Source organism: Cetorhinus maximus, chromosome 14, assembly GCF_964194155.1.
Source record: "Cetorhinus maximus chromosome 14, sCetMax3.hap1.1, whole genome shotgun sequence".
In the NCBI taxonomy this organism is placed as follows: Eukaryota; Metazoa; Chordata; class Chondrichthyes; order Lamniformes; family Cetorhinidae; genus Cetorhinus; species Cetorhinus maximus.
The window spans coordinates 112,366,848-112,392,931 of NC_135892.1; the positions used below are offsets into that span (position 1 = coordinate 112,366,848).

General features: G+C 46.1%; 1 protein-coding gene across 1 annotated transcript; it reads left to right on the top strand.

The window, feature by feature from the left end:
* Positions 1 to 585: 585 nt before the first annotated feature.
* On the top strand, positions 586 to 24,379 carry LOC144689968 (myc target protein 1 homolog). The gene is made up of 2 exons (XM_078557499.1): positions 586 to 846; positions 19,353 to 24,379. Exons 1-2 carry the CDS (start codon positions 786 to 788, stop codon positions 19,880 to 19,882), a joined length of 591 nt encoding a protein of 196 aa, XP_078413625.1. The 5' UTR covers positions 586 to 785; the 3' UTR covers positions 19,883 to 24,379.
* Positions 24,380 to 26,084: the final 1,705 nt, after the last annotated feature.

Here is a 26,084-nt window from a genome sequence, read left to right on the forward strand (position 1 = left end):
ATACAAAGCAAATTGATGCAAACGTTCTCTGCATCCTACACGAAGCAGGCGTTTCAGCCCATCTAGCCTCTGCCAGCCCTTTGAACGAGCTATCCAATTAGTCTTACTCTCCAGCTCATTCCCCTTAACTCTGCAGCCTTGGCATCGTTCTGGTGAGTCTAAAAATAATCTGCCGACCGGATTCGAAATATTCCAGAGTTCCACAGCACAGAGTTGGAGTTATTTATTTAAAAATAGCGTTGATTTTCATTTCACATTCTTTTAGTTCCTGCCATTCTATTCTGAAAATGTTATAGGTAGAGGTCATTTTCCAGTACCCCACCCAAGTGATTATCTGGGCGTTAATCATCTCATTCTAAAGCAGAATAATCAGGGATATTTATGGTGGCCACTCTACGCAAGCAGGTGCCCTAAAGTTTATTTTCTCAACAAGTGTGCAGGGAAAGAAACTTCACTGCAGTATCTTTACCCCCGCCCCCTCTTCTCTTGTTTCTACAAGTTCATTAATTTCTATAAGAGGAAATGATAGTGAGGAAATGGTCCCATTCTCTTAGGGAGGTGTTTCATGCTGATAAGGGGGCAGTTACTAATTTGAGTACAAAAAGAGGAAGGCCAACCACAGCAGTGTTTCCATCCTAACAAGCCAAGCCCAATTTTTTTTTGAGGAAAAGGAAAATTTCTTTTTCCTCGCTGAGAGGTAACTTCACACCATCGCCTCTTTCCTATAACTTGGTGAGCTGAAAGCGCAGGCTCTCCAGACACACACACACTTTGCTGAATCAATCATGGATAGTAACAGGACTGCAGAGCATTCACTGACCGACACGTTACCTGAGAACTTCCTTGGTAAGTTACACACAAATTATCTGCCGCGATTGAAATCAAATGTAAAAAAATTACACTCTCTTTTGAAAAGTTTTGATTTAAGCATTTCAGCTGAATTGAGGGGCCTCCCCACCTCATTCTTCCTTCCCCCTTGTTCACTCTTTTCTCCACCTCACATTCAGTTGCAGTCTCTCCTCCTCCCAGTTTATCTGTCTCATATTCTCCCACTTCCCTTTTTTCTCTCATTCTTTCATTCATTCCCCTGCTTTCTATTTCTCCCACACTCTATCTGTTACTCTACAACAACCTCTTCCATTTAATTGTATTCCACTGTGTTCTCTTGGTTACTTTGCCCACACTCTCTCATTTTTCATTCAATCCCCTGTGTTTGCTTGGTTTCTGAATCACTTCCATTATCGCAGTTTAGTTCTTGTTGACCCTGTTTCTTTCTCTTCCTCTGTCTCTCGCACTCATTTTTTCATTTCCTCTACCTCTTTCTCTCTTCCCGCCTCTCAATCCATTGTTCTTAGCCTGTCTCTCACTCTTGTCCTCTCTATTGCAATGAGAAAACTTTGAGAGATAGCATTTCACATGTAGTGGACTATGGCCATTCTGAAGATCTGAAATGATCTTTTCCAGTCCTGAGTATTCCTAAGTTCTAATACTCTCTGACATACTTCCATTTCTACCTCAGTCTCTATGCCATGGTGTCTCTCACTCACTCCTTTTCCATTCATTTGGCTTTCCCTCCCTACCTCTCACATATTGTGTTACATTGTCTATCCCTCTCACACATGCTCTCTCTCACACACACACACACACACACACATATGCTCTCTCTCTCTCACACGCACTATATTCACACTCTCATTCTCACACTCTCAATTAAATTCTTGCTGTTCTGTGAAATAAGCAATGTGAACACTAACCGTGCACATCTTGTGTGATTTAGCAATAAGATGATTTCCTAGAAAGGGTCTTTGCAAGAACAACTTAAGTTTATTGCTTTTGCATCTGAATTGGATTTGGAATCAAAACACAGCTGACCGCTAAAATTGAAAAATGATGGTGCAACTTTGACATTTCATTTAATGTCCATTTCCAGATTCAGCCTTGCACTTGTTTGACTGTTGCCTTTAAATTAACTTCTAACCCAACTCTACAGCTTGGCTTCTTATTTGAAACAACGGCCAGAATTTTACCTGGAGGCAGTGGCCCTGTAACCGGGGTTGCAAAGTTGGGAGTGAGCCTGCCCCCCACGGCCACGAAGACCTCAGCTGATTTAACAGTCACACACTTGGCTCAGGCTGAGATTTTTCACCCCCATCTGGGAGAAAGTCCCACCTCCAAGAACTGTCAGCCAATCAGATGGCTGGCAGCTCTCCAGTCCCAGCACTGCGACTGGGAACGGTGGCCACTGCTGGAACTGCAGCCAACACCCACTTTGAGGCTCATTGCTGGAGCCAGATACCAAGGTGAGCGAGGGGAGTTTCACCAGGGTCAGAGAGGCAGGCCCCCGACGAGTGGGATGGGGGAAAGCGATCGGGAGGGGAGGGGCTCAAACAAATGAGCCTGGTACATTGTGGGGGGACCTCTGCTGGGCACAGGGGGCCTGAACAGGAGGGACCAACTCCCAGCCCACAACCAGGCCACCAGGATTCATCTCACAGCCTTGCCATGTGGCGTGGACCCCCGTCATGCCGCTGGTAAAATACAGGAAGAAGCCCTCAAGTGTCATTGATTGGCCACTTAGGGCCCAAAGGGCCTAAATTGGCCAAAGAGTGGACAGGTAAAATTCCAGCAAAGGTGGCAGTAGGTGATGGGCATGGCACCACCTGATTTTATGCCCCCCCCCTCCTATCTACAAGACCATTCTGGGGAGGTGGGGGTGGGGAAATAAATTCCAGTCAATAATTTTCTCCCATAGACCTCTTTTTAATGGTTTTTCCTAAAGGAACAGACCATTTATGCTACAGCTTCCTGTTGTCCATGTGCCAAATTTGCACTAAGAATGTGTCATCTCATGGTGGAATTGACACCTTAGGTCATCTGAATGTGGCTATAAACAAAATCCATTCCGCCCCACCCCACCACTGCCTCCCCCCTCCCCCACCCTCACCAAAGGAAGACAGGGGCCCTTTAAGGCTGCCAGCAAATTGCAAAGACAAGGCATTGGTGAAGGAACACGTTTCCTGGGGGATTTTGTAGCAATGTGTTTACCTGAAAGTAAATGTAAAGATTTAATTCTGGAATTCAGGGCACAATGATCATAAAAGGCTTTAGTTCATTTCACTACAGCTAGAGCTTATTTTTTTAAAGCCGCAAAAATGCATCTTCTCAGATTCTTAGGATTCAAACAAGGTGTCCTCCCTTCAGGACAAAATCAAACAGGCTGCATCATCTCCCCAGCACATTCTGCAGATTGTTTTGCCAAGAGGAGAAATCTGTTTTCAATAGCGAGGATATTTTTGGACACGGAATGATCTAGCAGGCAGAGTTTCTGACTCCAGAGCCTCGAGCACATAACCCAAGCTGACGGCAGCACTGAGGGAGTGCAGCACTGTCAGAGAGTCAGTACTGAGGGAGTGCTGCATTGTCAGAGAGTCAGTACTGAGGGAGTGCAGCACTGTCAGAGAGTCAGTACTGAGGGAGTGCTGCATTGTCAGAGAGTCAGTACTGAGGGAGTGCTGCATTGTCAGAGAGTCTACTGAGGGAGTGCTGCATTGTCAGAGAGTCAGTACTGAGGGAGTGCTGCATTGTCAGAGAGTCTACTGAGGGAGTGCTGCATTGTCAGAGAGTCAGTACTGAGGGAGTGCTGCACTGTCAGAGAGTCAGTACTGAGGGAGTGCTGCATTGTCAGAGAGTCAGTACTGAGGGAGTGCTGCATTGTCAGAGGGTCAGTACTGAGGGAGTGCTGCACTGTCAGAGAGTCAGTACTGAGGGAGTGCTGCACTGTCAGGGGGTCAGTACTGAGGGAGTGCTGCACTGTCAGAGAGTCAGCACTGAGGGAGTGCTGCATTGTCAGAGATTCCTGCACTGAGCGAGTGCTGCATTTTCAGAGAGTCAGCACTGAGGGAGTGCTGCATTGTCAGAGAGTCAGTACTGAGGGAGTGCTGCACTGTCAGAGAGTCAGCACTGAGGGAGTGATGCATTGTCAGAGAGTCAGTACTGAGGGAGTGCTGCATTGTCAGAGAGTCAGTACTGAGGGAGTGCTGCATTGTCAGAGAGTTAGCACTAAGGGAGTGTTGCAGTGTCAGCGAGTCAGTACTGAGGGAGTGCTGCATTGTCAGAGATTCATGCACTGAGGGAGTGCTGCATTGTCAGAGATTCATGCACTGAGGGAGTGCTGCATTGTCGGAGGGTCAGTACTGAGGGAGTGCTGCATTGTCAGAGAGTCAGTACTGAGGGAGTGCTGCATTGTCAGAGAGTCAGTACTGAGGGAGTGCTGCATTGTCAGAGAGTCAGTACTGAGGGAGTGCTGCATTGTCAGAGAGTCAGTACTGAGGGAGTGCTGCATTGTCAGAGAGTCAGCACTGAGGGAGTGCTGCATTGTCAGAGAGTCAGTACTGAGGGAGTGCTGCATTGTCAGAGAGTCAGCACTGAGGGAGTGCTGCATTGTCAGAGAGTCAGTACTGAGGGAGTGCTGCATTGTCAGAGAGTCAGCACTGAGGGATTGCTGCAGCATCAGCGAATCAGTACAGAGGGAGTGATGACCTGTTGGAGGGTCAGTACAGAGGGAGTGCTGACCTGTTGGAGGGTCTGTACAGAGGGAGTGCTGACCTGTTGGAGGGTCAGTACAGAGGGAGTGCTGACCTGTTGGAGGGTCAGTACTGAGGAAGTGCTGTGATGTCAGAGTGTTGGTACTGAGGACGTGCTGCACTCTGAGAGGGTCAGTACTGAGGGAGCTCTCAGAAGGTCAGTACTGATATAGTCAGAGGGTCAGTATTGATGGGGTGTTGCAGTGTCACACGGTTAGTGTTGAGGGACTGCTGCACATCGGAAAGTCAATACTGAGAGAGTGCTGCACTGTCAGAGGCTATGTACTGAGGGAGTGTTGGAGCAGTACTGAGGGAGTGTTGGAGCAGTACTGAGGGAGTGTTGGAGCAGTACTGAGGGAGTGTTGGAGCAGTACTGAGGGAGTGTTGGAGCAGTACTGAGGGAGTGTTGGAGCAGTACTGAGGGAGTGTTGGAGCAGTACTGAGGGAGTGTTGGAGCAGTACTGAGGGAGTGTTGGAGCAGTACTGAGGGAGTGTTGGAGCAGTACTGAGGGAGTGTTGGAGCAGTACTGAGGGAGTGTTGCATTGTCAGACTGTCAGTACTGAGGGAGTGCTGCACTGTCGAATGGGCAATACTGAGGGAGCACCATACTGTCAGAGGCTCAGTGCTGATGAAGTGTTGGACTGTCAGAGCTGCTGTCTTTCCAAATGAGGTATTAGACCAAGGCACCCTCTGTCATTCAAGTGGATGCAAAAGACCCTGTCTAAAAGATATACTTACAGGATATCTGCTGGGTATCCTGACCAATCCTCCTCTTTAACCAAAAGAAGTGACCCAGCTCTTTATCTGCCCAATGTCCTTGCCCAATATTTATCCAGCAGCCAATATCATTAAAACAAATAATCTCATTATAATCACATTGCTGAGTGTGGGATCTTGCTATGTGCAAAATGGCTGCCAGGTTTCCTACATTATAGGTGAGGTAACCTGGCTGTCCCACCATCGCAGAAACATCTTATGGTTCAAAGTCAGGAACCCGCCTTATTTAAAATGTGATAGCTACAATATCAGTCAAGCAGCAAAATGTAGCAACATCACAGAGAGGCTACTCAAGAGCTTTGTATCAACAGGAAACAGGGTGTATACAGCAATTTGTTCAGCAGCTGTCACCATAGAAAATGAATGTTCCATTCTCCGCTCTCTCAAGCCTTACAAGAGGGGTTGCTGGGGTCACAGTCTTGCGTTAGAAGTTAGCTCAGGGACTAGGCTGACTGGCTCTATTGCACAAGCTTGCTAAACACTGGTTTCCTTGTCAATTACCTGGCTCAGTTGGTTGCATACTTCCCTTTGAGCCTAAAGGATATGGGCTTATTTGCTATTAACCAAATTGTGCATGTAATCCAGGTCCACCCTCTGCTAGCAGAATGCAGTACTGCCAGTTTATAGATCAGAGGTTAAACTGAGACCCTCTCTTTTCAATCAAGCATTTGTTAACAATCCCACGATTTGAAAAAGAGCAAGAAGAGTTCCTGTGGTGTACCCTGGCCAAGTATTCCTCCCTTAACCAACGTTGCCAGAAGCCAGGTTTTTTATTTATTTATTCATTCACGGGATGTGGGCTTCGTTGGCTGGGTCAGCATTTATTGCCCATCCCTAATTGCCCTTGAGAAGGTGGTGGTGAGCCGCCTTCTTGAACCACTGCAGTGTAGGTACACCCACAGTGCTGTTAGGGAGGGAGTTCCAGGATTTTGACCCAGCGACAGTGAAGGAACAGTGGTATATTTCCAAGTCAGGATGGTGTGTGACTTGGAGGGGAATTTCCAGGTAGCGGTGTTCCCATCTATCTGCTGCCCTTCTAGATGGTAGTGGTTGTGGGTTTGGAAGGTGCTGTCGAAGGAGTGTTGGGTGAGTTGCTGCAGTGCATCTTGTAAATCAGTACACACTGCTACTACTGTGCATCAGTGGTGGAGGGAGTGAATGTTTAAGGTGATGGACGGGGTGCCAATCAAGTGGGTTGCTTTGTCAAGCTTCTTTCATGTTGTGGGAGCTGCACTCATCCAGGCAAGTGGGGAGTATTCCATCCCACTCCTGACTTCTGCCTTGTAGATGGTGGACAGGCTTTGGGGAGTCAAGAGGTGAGTTACTCACTACATGATTCCCAGCCTCTGACCTGCTTTTGTAGCCACAGTATTTATATGGTGAGTCCAGTTCAGTTTCTGGTCAATGGTAATGCCCAAGATGTTGATAGTGGGGGATTCAGTGATGGTAGTCATGGGGGTGATGGTTAGATTCTGTCTTGTTGGAATTTTTAAAAAATTCATTATGGAATGTGGGTGTCGCTGGCCAGGTCAGCATTTAGAGGAGTTCAGAGGACATTTTGTTTTTTTTAAATAAGAGCCAACCACATTGCTGTGGGTCTGGAGTCACATATAGACCAGGGCAGATTTGAACCAGCTGGATTTTTACAACAATCAGCAATGGCTTCATGGTCATTATCAGACTTTTAATTCCAGACTTTTTTTTTATTGAATTCAAATTCCACCATGGTGAGATTTGAACCTGGGTCCCTAGAGCATTACCCTGGGTCTCCGGATTACTAGTCCAGCGGCAATACAACTACACTATCACCTCCTTATGCCTGGCACTTGTGTGGTGTGAATGTTACTTGCCACCTGTCAGCCCAAGCCTGGATATTATCCAGGTCTTGCTGCATTTGGACATGGACTGCTTCAGTATCTAAGGAGTCGCGAATGGTGCTGAACATTGTGCAATCATCAGCGAACATCCCCACTTCTGACCTTATGATGGAAGGAAGGTCATTGATGAAGCAGCTGAAGATGGTTGGGCCGAGGACACTACCCTGTGCAACTCCTGCAGTGATGTCCTGGAGCTGAGATGACTGACCTCCAACAACCACAACCACCTTCCTTTGTGCTAGGTATGACTCCAACCAGCGGAGAGTTTTCCCCGATTCCCATTGACTCCAGTTTTGCTAGGGCTCCCTGATGCCACACTCGGTCAAATGCTGAACAAAAACAAAAATACCTGGAAAAACTTAGCAGGTCTGGCATTGTTTTGGATTTCCAGCATCCACAGTTCTTTGCTTTTATTTCAGTCAAATGCTGCCTTGATTTCAAGGGCAGTCACTCTCACCTCAGCCCGGGAGTTCAGTTCTTTTGTCCATGTTTGAACCAAGGCTGTATTGGGGTCAGGAGCTGAGTGGCCCTGGCGGAACCGAAACTGGCCGTCAGTGAGCAGATTATTGCTAAGCAAGTGCCGATTGATAGCACTGCTGATGACCCCTTTCATTACTTTACTGATGATCGAGAGTGGACTGATGGGACGGTAATTGCCCAGATTTGTCCTGCTTTTTGTGTACAGGACATACCTGGGCAATTTTCCACATTGCCTGGCAGATGCCAGTGTTGTAGCTGTACTGGAACAGCTTGGCTAGGGGTGTGGCAAGTTCTGGAGCACAAGTCTTCGTGAACCTTGTGATTCAGAACATTGCTGTTTGTGAGATCTTGCTGCTGACAAAATGGCTGCTGAGATTCTCTATATAACAACAGCCATTCGTTGCACATTAAGTTTTCCAACCTGGATTAAAATCTGTTTCAACTCGGCAACTAAAATTAATACCAGCCAAGAAGGTGGGGAAAAGCATGGAATAAGATGCATGACAGTGCCTATCACTTTCTGTCTGCAGGGTATAGCACAGGTTGAATATGGAGCAAAAAGTCAGGGGCCTAGAAACTGGCCCAGGAAACAATCCCTCAGCCTGAATGTATAGGCCCAAGACCAACCTGACACTGGGCTGCATTTAGTTGAAGTGGAGAGGTGCAGGTGACTGCATGGGCATCTCAAAATTTTAGGCCATGAAACCTCTCACTATCATTGTCCTTTTGTCTGCTTATCCCCCCTTCCAATCATTTCCCCCCCTTCCTCATGGCTGCCCTCACCTATCCCATCTGATCGCTCCCCATTTTCTCCCCTCACTCCCTATTGTCCCACTCCCTCCCAATCATTTTCCTGATCAGTCTTCCTGCTATCAAAGTTGAGGCTGCAGAGATGAGAGTGAAGCAACAGGGCTGTAACTAATCCCGGATGATATTACCATAGGGCTGCCTCACAGTTTATGTTGCCTGCCTTATTTGAACAGAAATTTCAATCCATTCAAAATGAAAGTGAAAATAGTGGAAAGGAGAATTTGGGATGATAATTTTAGCATTAATAGACAAAAAGTGTAGCAATTACTTTCATCTTTATAAGTGAAAAATGTCAAACTATCCTTAATGGGCCTTTCGTTCCCACGGCCATTGTAAAGAAAGATGCCTGTTTAATGAAGCAAAGAGAGAACTTGTATTTATATAGCTCCTTTCACATCATCAGGGAATCCCAAAGTGCTTCACAACCAGTGAATTACATTAGAAGTATAGTCACTGTTATTTTAGAAGTAGCATTCAAGCTGCAAAATAACTCAACATATGTCGGCCTCGATCTCCTGTAGGGTTAGAGTCTTGGAAACCCCTTCCTAACAGCACTGTGGGTGTACCGATACCACAGGGACTGCAGCGGTTCGAGAAAACAGCTCACTACCACCTTCTCAAGGGCAATAAATGTTTTCAAATTGCCATGGCAGATTATAACTCAAATCCACGACAAGTCCAGGGACATAGCCACTGCACACATGTTCTTATTTAGAGTTTTTCCAGCAATGAGGAAATTGCTCCATATTCAGTACTTCATTAGTGCAACCCTGCAAATACTGCTGTTCGATACTCAGGCATTCAGCTTTGGTCGCTGTATTGAACTTTATCACCATGATTCACATCGAAGAGCAAGATGTAGGAATAGGTCTGCCTTTGACTCTGGAATGAGAAGAGTTCACAACCTGAATGGTGCGAGATTTTACGATTTGTATCCTCTTCACACGGAACACCCAAAAAGGTTCAGGTTCAGCTTGAAAGATACCTAACAGTTAATTGGGGGTAGAGGTACATGCTGTGTGCATGTGTATGTGTCAGTGAAGGAGTATGTATGTGGGCTGAATTTTACGATGGGGTGTGTTGCTGTCTGCCCCCCCCACCCCCTCCGAACCCTGTTACGAAAGTCGGTTTCAAACTGACTGACTTAAAAAAACCACCCCCCACCCCCCCAGCAATAACATACTCTCAGCAGCCAAAACAAGCAGAGAGCAGAACATCAGCCCCTCAGTGGAAGAAGGTCCTGCCCACGAGAGCTGCCAGCCAATCAGAGCCAGAAGTCAGTAGTGGGTGCTGCTGGGACTGCAAGCAGGTTCCAGGAAGCAAAGCAATGGATCCCGGACTAAGGCAAGTTTTCATCACAGGATGTGGGCATCGCTGGCTATGCCAGCATTTATTGCCCATCCCTAATTGCCCTTGAGAAGGTGGTGGTGAGCTGTCTTCCAGAACTTTTGCAGCCCATGTGGTGTAGGTACACCCACAGTGCTGTGAGGGAGGGAGTTCCAGGATTTTGACCCAGCAACAGTGAAGGAACGGCAATGTATTTCCAAGTCAGGATGGTGAGTGGCTTGGAGGGGGAATTTCCAGCTGGTGGTGTTCCCATGTGTCTGCTGCCCTTGTCCTTCTAGATGGTAGTGGTCATGGGTTTGGAAGGTGCTGTCTCAGGAGCCTTGGTGAATTCCTGCAGTGCATCTTGTAGATGGTACACATTGCTGCTACTGTGCGTCAGTGGTGGAGGAAGTGAATGTTTGTGGATGTGGTGCTAATCAATCAAGCTGCTTTGTCCAGGATCGTGTCAAGCTCCTTGAGTGTTGTAGGAGCTGCACTCATCCAGGCAAGTGGGGAGTATACCCTCAGACTCCTAACTTGTGCCTTGTAGATGGTGGACAGGCTTTGGAGAGCCAAAGCTGGCTGCAGGATTCTTAGCCTCTGACCTGCTCTTGTAGCCACAGTATTTATATGGTTAGTCCAGTTCAACTTCTGGTCAATGGTCACCCCCAGGGTGTTGATAATGGGGGATTCAGCGATTATAATGCCATTAAATGTCAAGGGGCAATGGTTAGATTCTCTCTTGTTGGAAATGGTCAGTGCCTGATAATTGTGTGGCACAAATGTTACTTGCTACTTGTCAGTGCAAGCCTGGATATTGTCCAGGTCTTGCTGCATTTGGACATGAACTGCTTCAGTATCTGAGTCATGAATTATACTGAACATTGTGCAATCATCAGCAAACATCCCCACTTCTGACCTTATGATGGAAGGAAGGTCATTGATGAAGCAGCTGAAGATGTTTGGGCCTAGGACATTACCCTGAGGAACTCCTGCAGTGATGTCCTGGAGCTGAGATGACTGACTTCCAACAACCTCAGCCATCTTCCCTTGAGCTAAGTTTGAGTCCAACCAGTGGAGAGCTTTCCTCCTGATTCCCATTGACTCCAGTTTTTCTAGAGTTCCTTGATGCCACGCTCGGTCAAATGCTGCCTTGATGTCAAGGGCAGTCACTCTTCCCTCACCTCGGGAGTTCAGCTCTTTTATCCATGTTTGAACCAAGGCTGTAATGAGGTCAGGAGCTGAGCGATCTTGGCAGAACCCAAACTGAGCGTCAGTGAGCAAGTTATTGCTAAGCAAGTATCGCTTGATAGCACTGTTGATGACCCCTTCCATCACTTGACCGGGTTAAATTTGTCCTGCTTTTTTGGGTACACGATATACCTGGGCAATTTTCCACATAGCAGGGTAGATGCCAGTGTTGTAGCCGTACTGGAACAGCTTGGCTAGGGGTGCAGCAAGTTCTGGAGCACAAGACTTCATTCCTAGTGCTGGATTATTTTCAGTAGGGAAAACCTTGGGGGGCAGTACCCCTGATGCACACAAGGCACCCAAGCTGCACACACAACCCCCTCCGCCCCAGCCCCCAGCCCCAGCCATACCCCCTTCCTTCCTGCCTTATATCCAGTTGGATTTACAAAACAGGCCCTGCCCACTGCCACCTGTCTGCCCACACAGCCTTTTTATGGCAATGGGCTGTGTAATATTTGGGGTCAACTGGCTGTTAACGAGCTCGATTGCCCATTAATTGTTTTTTAAAAATGGTGCCTGGCTCGTGATTGGGTGGGAAGGTGGTGGGCTAGCCAACCAGCATATTTTACGAAAAATGTACCCGCTGGGTGTTGCAGGGTGGGGGGGGGGGGGCGGCGTAGGATCCAGCCCTATTGTACGTCTTTGTTTGTGCATGTGCAGGTGAGTGTGTGTAAGTGACTATGCGAACACAATGCTCTCTGTTTTGTTCAGGAAATTAACACTTAATGAAAGAAAACTCTCACTGCAATATTTCCGAAACTTATCTGAAAGCAAATGTTCTTATCTGTTACTCTATTCAAATAGTACTTCGCTAGGATTCAGTTCAAGGTCTGGAGCCCGGTGTTTCTGAAAGGCTTTTCAAGTGTCTCAATTCTCAAAGTCCTGTAACAAACCAACATCATTACATCAGCTTTATCCTATTCAAACAGAGATCTAGATCAGACTCAGAGAAGCTTCAAGGAAATGTGGAAATTGTCTTGTAGTTGGGGTGAAGGAAGGACTAGTGAGATTTCACTTAGTGCCTCACTTTGGAAGGAATCAGGGTCCATGGATGTAAACTCATGTCCTATTTTCATCCCTGCCAATGACATATTAGATCATTGCCCTTCAGAGCCTCAGGCTTAACCCAGAAACGAGACCTACTGTTCCTGTGCTGACCCTTCCCTTTTCAGATTGAAACCCCTTTGAGTAGGCCTGCTAATGTAGTGTCAGCATCTGTAATGGCCCCAGTCCCAAATTGGAGACTTGCTGGATCCAAACACAGTTCAGAAAGAGCCAGCAGAGAGAGTGGGATTTCACCACATCCTGCTGGATGAATATATCAACACAATGTAATTATCCCCCTGCCACCCCGGCGGAAGCGTTTTCGGTAAAATATGCCGGGTGACGAGCTCACCAATTTCCCAACCAACCCCGACCTGATCTCCTTAAAACGAGAGGCAGACGGAATATTGTCGGGGCCCATTGCCTTTACAGTATCCAGTGCCTTCAGCCATTTCTTTAGATCACGTGCAGTCCACCCGCCATTTAAATAAAAAACAATTAACGGGCAATTGAGCTTGTTAACAGCCAATCGACCCAAATATTACGCAGCCCATGCCATAATATGGTTGGCGTGGACAGGCAGGTGGAGTTGGCAGGGCCTGTTTTTTTAAACCCAGCTGGTTAAAAGGCAGGAAGGAAAGGGGTCTGGCTGGGGGTGTGGTGGTGCCCTGTGCACCTCAGGGGCAATGCCCCCCCCCACCAAAACTTTTCCCTCTCCATCATTGCCTCTCATCTGGCCGCCAAAACCAGACTCCCCCAATCCCCTCCCTCCCCTCCCTTAGAGAGCCCAGTCCCTTCCAGCCTGAAAAGCCTGGGGCTTAAGGATGGAGAAGCCCAGCACATCAGTGCAAAAGATAAGGCTGAAGCATTCGCTGCAATCTTCAGCCAGAAGTGCCGAGTGGTTGATCCATCTCAGCCTCCTCCGGAGGTCTCCAGCTTCACAGATGCCAGTCTTCAGCCAATTCAATTCACTCCACATGATATTAAGAGATGGCTGGAGGCACCACATACTGCAAAGGCTATGGGCACTGACAATATTCCAGCAATAGGACTGAAGACTTGTGCTCCAGAACTTGCTGCGCCCCTAGCCAAGCTGTTCCAGTACAGCTACAATACTGGCATCTACCCGGCTATTTGGAAAATCGCCCAGAAATGTCCTGCACACAAAAAGCAGGACAAACCCAACCCGGCCAATTACTACTCCATCAGTCTACTCTCGATCATCAGTAAAGTAATGGAAGGGGTCATCAACAGGCACTTGCTTATCAATAACCTGCTCACTGGTACTCAGTTTGAGAAGGCCACACTGCCCCTCTAACCTGTTCCACCATTCAATAAGATCATGGCTGATCTTCTCATCCAACTCCACCTTCCTGCCCTATCTCCATATCGCTTAATTCCCTTGGTGTCCAAAAACGATTCCAGAATATTGACTGAGCAACAGAATGGGATGAACCATCCAGATCAGGACTGTGTGTGATTTGGAGAACTTGGAAATGATGATGCACCCACAATACTCTTGCCCTTCTTGTGGCAGAGGTCCCAAGGCAGTTTCTGTTATACCAGCCTTGGAGAGTTGCTGCTGTGCATCTTGTAGATTGTACATATTGTAGCCACAGTGTGCTAGTGGTGTACGTGATAGATATTGAGTGCAGTGAGGAGGCAGCAAACAAAAACATGCCACGAGTTATTGCATGTTATCGTAGCTGCTCCCAATTAATCACTCACCCCTTAAAAGGACATTGGATAAGTACCTGGAAGGGAAAAATACTTACAGGGCTATGGGGATAGGTTAGCGGAATGAGACTAGCTACACTACTCTTCCAGAGGACCGGCATGGGATCGATGGGCTGAATGGCCTTCTCTGCTGCAACCATTCTTTGATTCTAAGATCACACTCCTGACTTGAATCTAATGGATAATGGGGAGGCTTTGAGGCATCAGAGGAAGTGAACCATTGCAGCAAAAGGCAACACCTCTCACCCCCTGAATCCGGAATCAGAGACGTTGATGACTTCAGCCCTTTCCTGTGTTAGTCAAGTCGATTTGTGTTGATAGTGAATTTATCAACAGGACCTTGACTGTCTCTGGAATTTCCTGCCATCTGGTGTGTGTTCATGGCTGCAGGAAGATGAAATAATGAAACACTACCACAATCCAAATATACCAACCACGCTTGCCATTTTGAACAAACAATGACTGAACAGAACTTTGCTACTCATCGATTTAATGTATTTTTTTTTTAAATGTCCTGGCTCAGAGACAGCACAGTGAAGAAAGTTCACAGTGCAAGACACCACCAACATGGAAAACGGTCAGACTGTGTTCGCTGTGGCTCAGTGGGCACTCCAGCCTCAGAGTCAGGACGTTGTGGGTTCAAACCCCAGTCCGGAGGCTGAAGCACAAAATGTAGGCTGTCACTCCAGTGGAGTACTCACCGTCGGAGATGTTGGGTGGAATTTTCCGTGCCTGCTGGCATCGGGCACCATGGAGGGCGTGAGCCAACAATATGGCAGGGGAAGGCCAAAATTCAGTTTCACAATGTCGTGAAACACGTTTACAACATGCGCTGCTCCCGCCAATGGGGGACTGTGTTTCCCATCACTGCACATTGGGAACTTCATTGTAATATATCGGCATCTCATTATAAGCTCAGCTCTTTGGAATTATCCCCCCACGTTGGATCATCCGAGCACCTCAGTGTGATTGCACACCAACATGTTTCACCATGGAACATAAGCGATGCACACCTGGCGAGCTACACTTCGCTCGGGACTTTGAGGTTTGTTTGCTTCGGGCAGCACTCGTGGTCATCAGGCTTCACAGGCGGCACCGTATCACTTTTAGGGAGGCCCAGGGGCAGGTCTCTACCTACCAGACCAGCTGTAAGGCACAGGTGGCTTTTCAATGGCTACATGGCTAGGACTTGCTTGGGGAAGGGGGAGAAGTGGCCTCAGGTGAGGGAAGAGACTGCATGGCGAGGCTGTACTGGGGAAGGGGGATATCCCAGGGTGTGTGTGGGGACACATTGATCTATGCAAGTGGCCTCAAGAGGGTGAGGGCTGAGGAGGCAGCTTCCAGACGAGACGTGAAGGTATGTGTGTGAGAAAGTGAGTGGTGATGTCCCTTGCTCTGGCAGTGAGTAAGATAAATATCTGATGGCCTTGTGAGTGAATGAGTTTAGAGTGATGAGGTGGTTGCCTTACCCTGGCGGCATGGATGAGATCATTCATCCTCTTTCTGCACCGGATGGCCGACCTCTTCTGGGCAGCATTGGCACTGACACCACTGCCACTGCCAACCAAGTCGGAGTGGTGACACTGTTGGGCCTCCTGCGACCAGAGCGGGGGAGAAGACATTGTAGGGGGGCTCCGATGGTGTCCAGAAGTCATCCCGGGGATGCATCACAGATTCGGGGGCTGCAGTCTTCTTGCCTTTTAGGGCCATATCTTCTGTGCAGAAGTCCTGGGCTGGGAGCACTGAGAGGTGTGTGTGTGGCTGCACTTAAAGCATGGCACCCAGTGTGAGGAAGCAGTTTGGTGATGTTGTGGTGGGTGAATGAGAGCCCGGCTACCTTTGAAATGGCGTGTTTCCCAGGAACGCATGATTGATGATGCGGGATTGGGACGATACAGCGTGAAAAACCACCATTGCAGCTGACGGGTAAAATGTTCTTTTTCTCGTCCACTACTGCACTTAGTGCAAATCTGGGATGATTCCACTTGTTTTTTTGAGTTAAACTGAAGGCCTATCTGCCCTCTCAGGAAAAATTAAAAGATCTCAGGTCACTAATCAATTTGTGACTGGGAAGTGTTCTCCAATACATCAGCCACATGTGTGTAATTAGAAATCTAGATGTGGCTAGCTGTTTCCTGATTACTTAATGAGTAATAAACACTGATCTCAATACTCATACCTACATGGATGTGAACTTTTAACATTTCTGTCTGTTTGCTGATGAAATGGTTGAGTTGAACAGCAAATGTGAGAGTGTTTTTTTAATCTAGGTGCTTGCCTTACATCCATTGATCATTGATTAAAAATACACAGATAACATACATTTACCCACATTGAGCATGTGAGGTTTTTCTACTAAAATCAGATCACCATAGTTATACTGCTGGCTAGTCCAAAATCTTTCATCAGTGGTGAAAAGACTGCCTGGTGTCAGTCACAGCCTTTCCTTTCACACTCTGAAACTATTCTCTCTTATCCATCTGCCTCGTCGTATCTGAGACTGACTTACTTTATTCCATTCGGTATATCATTGGCATCCAGCACTCCCACCATAAGAGGCAGCACCAGCGGGTCTATAAGATGCATCAGGTTAGTTCAAAAGAAGATGAAGCATAAAAGCAAAGATCATTTTGAATTTATTACACCTAAGCTATCACTGTGGAGGAATTTGATGTTTTTCCATGCCTGGTTTCAGGGTCAGGGAAAGAGTCCACGCTGGGTTCTTCTCTTGACTGTTTCAGCTTCCGATTCACACCATTCTCAGGGGATTCAATAAGTCCAGGAGGGCCACAGAAGCTGTACAGAGGAAGACTGCTCAATGGGACATTATTTACAAATATTTTTTAATGGCATGTGGGCATCACTGGCAAGGTCTAATTTCCCCTATGAGAAGATGGTGATAAGCCTTCTTCATGAACCGTTGCAGTCGATGTGGTGAAGGTACACCCTCAGTGATGTTAGGGAGGGAGTTCCAGGATATTGACCCAAATGATAGAAAGGATCAGATATATTGAGGTCAGGATGATGTATGACTTGATAAGGAACTTGGAGGTAATAGTGTTTAGATTTGTTTACCCCAAGGCATTGCTCTGGTTCTCAATGTTAGAGCTCACAGGAGAGTGAATGTTATTTTTCTCTCCAAAAATTGACCAAAGGTAATGCTTCAGGATAATGACCTCCTGATGAAAGGCCATCAGCCTGAAAGCTTAATTCTGTTTCTTTCTCCTCAGACCTGATTTGTAGTAGGTAAGGGTGATAGGGGAGATTGTGGCACACAGTACATTCACTGGTAATCTAGAGGTCCAGGCTAATACTCTGGGGACACAGATTCAAATCCATGGCAGCTGGTGGAATTTAAGTTTAATTAATGAAATCTGGAATATAAAGCTAGTCTCAGTAATGGTGACTTTGAAACTATCATCAATTGTTGTAAAAACCCATCTGATTCACTAATGTCCTTTAGGGAAGGAAATCTGCTGTCCTTACCTGGTCTGGCCTACATGTGACTCGAGATCCACAGCAATGTGGTTGACTCTTATTGGCCTAGTAGGCCACTCAGTACAATGACCATTAGGAATGGACAACACATTAAGGATGGCCTACTCCTGTTCCTAACTCATATGTTTGTTTGCTGGCTTTGCCAGTGATGCCACATCTCATAAAAGAATTATAAAAAAGGGATATGGAGCAAAGGTGCATTGAGTTGAGATACAGTGATGATCTAAAAGAATGGGAAGGACAGGTTTGAGGGGCCGAATGGCCTACTCCGATTTTTAAATGTTTTCAGCATCCGTGGTTTTATTTCAGATTTCCAGCAGTTGTGGTAGAATGATGTGTGTGGAACGAGCCTCAGTTGGTGATGCCTATTTTCCCTGCCATAGGTTGGGATTTTCTGGTGTTGACAGCAATGGGCATCGTCACTGGCAGGATGGAAAAATTTGGAGAGTGGCAAATTTTCTTGTCCCACGCACACCATTGCCCGCCCTTGGCATATAGCCCACTAACTCTGATGTCATTTTTATTCACTTGTAACCTGCTCACCTCTGAGTCAGAATGTAGTCAGTTCAATTTGCTTCTGCAGCTGTATGCAAAACTGAAACTCCACTTCAAAAGTAATCTTTCGCTGTGACGAACTTTGAGTACATGGAAGTCTTTGTATAAATACAAGTTATTTCTTGCATTTAACATTCTAATGTAGATATAACCTCCAATCACATGTAGTTGAGTGACTCATATTTAAAGTTACTGGGTAACAGTGTCTTCTCTGAGTTCAAATTCCACTCCAGAGACTTGAGCACCAAATCCAGGCTGACACAGTCCAGTACTGAAGGAGTGCTGCACAGTCAGAGGTGCCATCTTTTGGATGAGGTATTAAACTGAGACCCCCTCTGCCCTCTCAGGTGGATGTGAAAGGTCCCAAGGTACTATTGGAAGAAGAGCAGGGAAGTTCTCCCGTGTCCTGACCAATATTTATCCTTCAACTAACATCACTAAAAAGAATAGATTATCTGGTCCCATTGCTGTTTGTGGGAGCTTGCTGTGCGAATATTGGTTATTGCATTTCCTACATTACAGCAGTGGAATTTAATGTCCCTGCCTTCCCAGAGGTGAGTTCGGGGTTGGCGGAGGGGGTTGGGGGGGACCTGTGTGATCAGGCTGGAGGGTGCAGACTGGAGATCCCACTGCCTTCCTGCCTCCCTCCACTTAAATCCAGGGCAGGAAGGCTAATGGGTGACCTTCCCGCCTGTAAGGAAAAATGGCCAATTAAGGGCCTCAGTCCATCACCATCGGTATTCAACCAGCAGCAAGTGGAGGACTCGCCATCCGGGTGGGGGGTGGTGATGGAGGGTGTGCAGCAAATCCTGTTGGGTTTTCCTGCAGCCTTCTGGGATGGGGGCGGGTCCCTTGTTCCAAGGCACTCTGTACCCAATTGAGGGACCCAGCATCAGTTAAGTGGGCCCAGCAAGAAGACACTCCTTCCCACGCTGCCAACCCCCTTCCTCCCCTGAAGCTTGTAGCCCCCTCCCTGGGAAGCCAATTCTGACCCACTTACCTGTCTCCAGAGGATAGATAGCCGCTTCTCTGGGAAGACTCCAGTTGCAATACCGGCAGTGGCCACCAGTCCTGGTGGCACTGCTGTTCAATAAAGTTGCCAGCCTCTGATTGGCTGGCAGCTCTCAGGGTAGGATTTCCACCCTACAGGGGCTTTAATTCAGTGGGATGCCTGATGCTGTCTGGCTAAGTGCCCGATTACCTCAGAACAGCGTCAGACCTCTTGTTGAATAGCCACCCTGGACTATTGGTTCTCCAACTGGTGGGTAGGACCCACAACGCTACCACTAAATCCTGCTTTACACCTCAAAACAACTTCACTGTCTTAGAAGCTCTTAGGGATGCCCTATGTTCATGAAAGTTGCCTTGGAATTGTCTTTCCCGTTCATGGTGTTTTCTCTTTTTCTGGTTTAGGGGGCATCATCCTGTCCTTCTCCTTGTCCGTCGGGATTGGCATTGTGATTGGTGCATTCATCTGGATCCTCTTCACCTGCTTGGCCCGCAGGAAGCAGGCTAGCGCTGCCATCTCGCCAGCCAGCAACCACCGCAACCGGTCCTCATCACACAACATCATGCTCACCAGGACCGGTTTCTACCGCAGCAACAGCTACGATAGGCATGGTGACAGCAACCTCGCCTTGGCCAGCACACTGGCCTTCCAACGGCAGGCCTCCCAGGACCAAGCTGACACCTATGGGAGGAAATCCACTTTCAGAGCCTCCACCTTCCATCCTTTTGCCGAAGTGCCCTTGGCTGATGGGATGGATGGGATGCAATCCTCTTCCGGCTTGCTTGGCACTGACACCTCGTCCACACTCAACTGCAGCCTGGGCTACCAGGAGCAGCACTGGTCGGAGAGCCGGCACTATGATTGTCACTCGTCTCAGACCCCGCCTCCTGCTTATGAGTTTGTGGTGGAACCCAGCAAAGAGACTCTCGCATGATGTCCTGTTGACCCAATTGCTTAGGAGCAGCTCCAGCCTCAATGGATTCACAGTGCTTGTAATTTAATACTTTAATAGTAATTTAATACTTAGATTTTGGGTGGAAACTTACTGACTGTAGAAAAACACACAACACATGGTAGAGGTGTTCAAACTCATAAAGTGTCTGAACAGAGTAGATAAAGAGAAATTGGTCCCATTGGCTAAAGGGCCAAGAATCAAGATTTAAGGCGATTGGCAAAAGATGCAATGGCCACATGAGGAAATGAAGATAGTGGTTAGGATCTGGAATGCACTGCCTGAAAGGGTGGTTGAAGCTGTCAAAATCATGGCTTTTAGAAGGGAATTGGATAAGCACTTGAAGAGAAAATATTTAAGAGCTATGAGGAACGGGCGAAGGAGTGGGACTAGCTGAGTTGCTCTAACAAAGAGCTGTCATCAACTAAATGGGCTGAAAGGCTTCCTTCTATGTTGCAAACAGACGATGAATCAATGACAAGTCTCTTAAACCAGGTGATTCTAATATTTGCAGTTACAGGAAAGACTTGCAGTACCTTTCACCACCTCAGTACGTCCCAAAGCGCTTCAGCAGCCAATTTGCACAAAGCAAACTCCCACAAATAGGATAATGAACAAATAATCTGGTTTAGTGATGACCGGGGAGATTTCTCTAATCTTTCTTACATGCAGCCCCTCTATTGCACTGTGCGGTCCATTTCCGATTGCTGTGAGGATGCACACCCAGTCAGCTTAGAATAAACATTACTCAGCAGTGCACTGGACGTCATCATCAATTCTGAACATCCGAAAGAAATCTATTGAATCTATGGATGATGCAAGATTAAACACACTTGCAATCTGAATTTAAATCCAGCTCAAATTTACATAAGGAAAGTCTCCCTCTGCTGGTAGTTAGATTCAAACTGAGACAAGCCTCAATGCCATTCCCAATAGATGTGTGCTTCCAACCTACACTGTTTATACTTCAGCTCTATGACTGGTGTGGGAAAGGAACGTGTTTGACTGCCACAGTAAAGGGAATTCTTCTAAGTTTTGGAGTTAAGGCAAGTTGTTCGGGAGCATACAGCAGGCTTACTCTGCATCTAATGCATAATTAAATGGTGGACTCTGTGGACTGGGATTAATTTGGATGGCTCTACCAAAGAGCTAATATAGGCACAATGGACCGAAAGGCTTCCTTCTGTGCTGTCATCATTATATAATCCACCTGACCTGGCACTATTCAATAAAAGGAGCATTTAATTAGCACCTAATCGGTGATCCGCCTACCCTGAGTGTGTTCAGCAGCGCAGTGTAGGGGAGGTTTCACTCTGCATATAATCCATGTTGTAACCCATATTGTAAGGGTTACAACATGGATTATATCGATGATATGACTAATCAACAGGATATTGTAGATGGAGTTTCACTCTGTATCCAATCCATGCTGACTGTGGATGGGTAATGTCCATTGCTGCTATTTGTGGAAAAAACTCCTGCTCCAAGCATGAACTCTCAAAACCCACCCAAAATCTGGAGATAACAATAGAATATTAGTTTTCTGTCAAACCATTGATAATAACTGGCAAGTTTTAAAGCTCATGAGGTATGTTCCTCACCCTCAGGAAAAAGGATGTAGCATTTGTGCTCATTAAATGCCATTGAGGTAACCATTTAAAGTCTGAGAATCTGTGTCCCTGTCCATTGGATTGGCATCTTGCTGACTAATCTAGAACTGCTAAATTAAATGGAGGGGTGACAGTGGATTGGAGAACACACACAAGATGAGTGATGCAAAAATCATCACACTATACAAAATCAAAGGTGATGGAGGAGACTGCAACAACTACAGAGGCATCTCACTCCTTCGAGTCACAAGCAGGCCTTTGCTAGGTTCATACTTAAAAGACTCCAACTACTTGCAGACTGATGGTACCCAGGAGTACAGTGCGGTTTCTGTTTCTAAGGATCTACTGTGATGTGATCTTCTTCATATGCCAGCTACAAGAGAAGTGTATGGAACAGGACATACCTCTATCTTACCTTCATAGATCTCACTAAGACATTCAGCACCATCAGCAGAGCAGGACTGTACAAGATTTTGGGGAAAATTGGCTGTCCACCAAAGTCCCTTAGTCTCTTCCTCTCCTTCCATGGCAACATTCACTGAACTGCACAGCTTGATGAGCCCACTTCCGACAGTTTCAGAGTGAAGAATGATGTGAAACAGGGCTGTGTCCTAACCCCCACTCTGTTTGGCATCATCTTCCCCATGCTCCTGACCTTTGCCTTCCCTGCAGATATGCAAAGAGTCTACTTCACACAAGGTCAGAGTGTAAGCTCTACAATCTATCAAGACTGAAAGTAAAGACAAAAAACACATAGCGTCCTGATCAGAGAACCCCTCTACACTGATGATGCTGTGCTAGTCGCCCACACAGAAACTCAGCTACTGTCTCTCTGTTGCCTGTAACTTGTTCTCTCTGGCTAGAAGTGTCAAGAAAACTGCGGCCACGGGCGAAGGTACTGAATTTTCCCCTCGGTCACACTAAATAACACACCATTAGAAGTGTTTAGCAAACTTGGCTACCTCGGGTGCACAATAAAAGACAATCTGTCCCTTGATGCAGAGCTTGATACACGCATCAGGAAAGCAGCTACCACCTTTGGCCAACTCACATAAAGCACGTGGAATAACTTCAAGCTGACCCTTAGGACCGAGCTGGTGGTTTCTAAGGGCTGTGTTCTCAGCACCTTGCTGTCAAGCTGTGAAACATGGTCAACTTACTATTGACAAAAGAAGCTCAACAATTTCCATCTTTGCTGATGGCAGTGCGCTATGGGTATATCCTGGCAGGATGAAATCACAAAGGTAGCGGCCCTCTCAGGGACAGGGCACCCACATTTGCTGACACTAATCAAACAGAGGCGGCTTCATAGGCTCAAGCATATCACAGGATGGGAGACAGTCGTGTACCCAAGGACTTTCTCTATGGTGAGGTAGCTGGAGCCACCATTGTGGACCAGTTGGGCGCCCAAAGCTTCACTTCAAGAATGCCTGCAAGTGAGACATGAAGGCCCCGGACATCAATTGTTGCAGCTGGAAGTCATTAACTGGCGACAGGGTAAAATGGCAACACCTCCTGTGGGCTGGCGTGCCCCACCATGATGACTAGTGGCCACAGCGGCTTGCTAACAGAACTCAGCACCAAAAACACAACCCACAATGACATTCAGTAGCTTCATGTGTGGCACATGAGACAGAACCTGCCTCACAGGGATTGGCTTCTTCAGCCACCAGCAAAGGTGCGTCATATGAAGACACCCCAACTGAAATGGATTGTTTGCTGCATGTCCACCATCTTTGGTGGATAGAAGGATGCCGGAATGGACAGCGGATTATTAGTTCTATTAATGACATCCTCTAAATCAGTAATTTAGCCTCAGACAATCAGTAAATTGTTTAACATCTCACCCCATAAAGGGACTCTGCCATCATGAAAATCAAAGAAACTTACATTTCTGTTTCCACCACCTCAGATCCTCCCAAAGCACCTCTTCAGCCAATTAATTACTTTTGAATTAATGACTATTTAATTTGCAAAATTATTTTACATCCACCCGAGATAATGGATGGAGCCTCGGTTTAATATCTCATCCAAAAGACAGCATTTCCAACAGTGCAGCACTCCTTCAGTAATGCACTGAAACAGATTACAGAGAAGTCATTAAGATTTATGATCTCCCTGGTTCATTTTCCTTCATGAACAGGAAAAGATAGTCCCATTTCATATAGGAGGTCCTGAAGATAAGTTTCACCACACGTTTTGTGCTTTCCAGAAACAATTCACCACAGATATGCAAAAATTGGTCTTTGAGGTTGTCGAGGACATCTTGGAATTGTGACTTGCTTGTGAACAAAGACAAACATTTGTGTAAATACCTTTCAATTAATCTTAACTCAGAAATTACTGTGTGCAAGATCTCCAATTGTATCAAATTTTTGTCCATTATTTTCAAACAAGCGTTAGCCTGTTTATTTTCATCGTTTTAAATGAACTATCAACTTTGGTAAAATAGCAGATAAAGGGAAATCAATACAAAATGCATTCAGTATTTGTGTAATAATATTGTGCACAATAATACCAAACAGGTGAAAGTATATTCCTCCTTGTTGTCACTGAGTCCTTACAACTGTATAAGGGAGATAATTGCATACTTTTTGCTGTCCCTTGTTACAAGGCTTTTAATGGCCTAGGAAGGACTGCATGGTGTCATCAGAGGAATAATGTTATCACTGTAATATTAACCATAAGCTACAAAATACAAGCATTTAATACATTCTTGCTCGAAAATAGTTCTGCTTAAACACATTTTAGTTCCGTGGAATTGAAGTTTGCAGCATTTTCTTTTTGTCCACCAGTATTTTAAGCAATGCTTCTTTATGTTGCATTTGTTCTAATCATTAAAAAGGTAGAAAACGCCTATTATTGTAAATTCTTCTTCAATTGACTTTTTTCCTTTGTACAGAAACGTTGCCATAATTTTCAGTATTTTAAATACTCTCTGTCCACCACCTGCCATTACCAAACTAAAAGCCCCCCAACCAAACTACTGGCAGATCCACATAAAGGGAGGGGGTTCCTTCACCCCACATGCAGTGTGCACTCTCCTCTTATGTAGGGCATAACACACTTACCTAAGAGAACTGGGGTACAAATTGGCAAGAAGCAAACCAGATTGGGAGGTAATCTAGATGTGGACGTGATCGAGGTTTAGGTCTCTGTAGAGACTCGGAGTGTAAATCGTCATGTAAATGAGTAAATACTTCAGGACAATTGTTTTACCATGTGACACCCTGGCTGAATTAATGGAGAGCTTGCGTGACCTTGTGTGGGCAATTCAACAATCCCACATTCCAAACAGGAAGCTTCATTGGCAAGCAGTGTGGGTCAGAGAATCGTATTGTATCCCTGTGTCCAACCTACTTGCCCATACACTTCCAAGTGGATAATGTGTGAACTCTGAACTGACCTGCAAGTCAGTTGGATATGTTAAAAGAAGTTTTGGAAAAGTGACCTAAATGGGTCAAACATATGAGTGGACAATGAGAAACTTCCCCAGTAGCAGGAGGCGCCATAACTAGAGGATCCAGATTTAACATCATTTGCCAAAAAAAAGAGGGGAGATGGAGAATGTTTTATTTACACAGCAGGTTGTTGTGATCTGGAATGTACTGCCTGAAAGGATGGTAGAAGTAGTTTCAATAGTAACTTTTAGAAGGGAATTGAGTAAACACTTGAAAAGAAAGAAAAAATGCAGAGCTATGAGGAAAGAGATGGGGCTAATTGAATAGCTCTTACAAAGAGCTAGTGCAGTCACGATGGGCTGAATGGCCTCCTGTGTGGTGTAATTTTCTGAATGGCATTATACATCGTTTCACTTACTGCTATGAAAATTCAGTGACTGATGCCTTCTTTAAGTTTATTGAAGTTTTTTTTTAAAACATGTTATGGAATTGTTCAGTTGCAAGACCCTTGTTATGTTGGAGTACATAATTAACGCGAATTTTGCGAACAGCAATGCTCCTATTCTGTCTGTTCTGCAATTCTAGGAAAATGGAAGGAGCAATCCGAAATGTAATTAAACAATTGAGAGGAAAGAATAAAACAAGAGAAGAGTCATCAAATGAGGATATACTGCTATTTAATGATGAACATTTCATAGTCGTTCTAGCTGGTGGTGTTGCTCTGGTGTACAAAAACAATGCCAGTCTTACTGACATAAAATGTGGGAAAAGGAACAAATTGTAAGCGCTGGAAAACTCTACAAGGCGGAAAACACTACAGGCGGCACCGAGATTCAATGTTAAACCACCTTCCCCCCCCTACCCCCCATACATTTCATATCACTTTTGCTCCAGTCTCGGGCAATCTCAAATTACAGCCCGAATGAAACGCTTCCCAATCTTCGCTAAGTGGTTTATACAGGTACAGCCCTATGGGTTCTGGCGGGTTAAATCCGTGTAAGTAAACAAACAAGGTGCCTGATAGGGAGCAAAACAGAGAAGCACTCCGCATGTGTGCGGAGAGAGTCAAATGTTTCAGGTCAATGCTGTTTCATGTCTGAATAAGCCTCATTTGCAACAATTTAAAAATAAATAACTTCCTTTTGAGAAAAGGTACATGCTTTTTTGTGAACG

Excerpts from the sequence above, each read along its gene's own strand:
- LOC144689968 (XM_078557499.1), top strand. The coding sequence starts at position 786 with ATGGATAGTAACAGGACTGCAGAGCATTCACTGACCGACACGTTACCT. Across the intron at positions 847-19,352 it reads GTTACCTGAGAACTTCCTTG|GGGGCATCATCCTGTCCTTC; the intron begins GTAAGTTACACA and ends TTTCTGGTTTAG.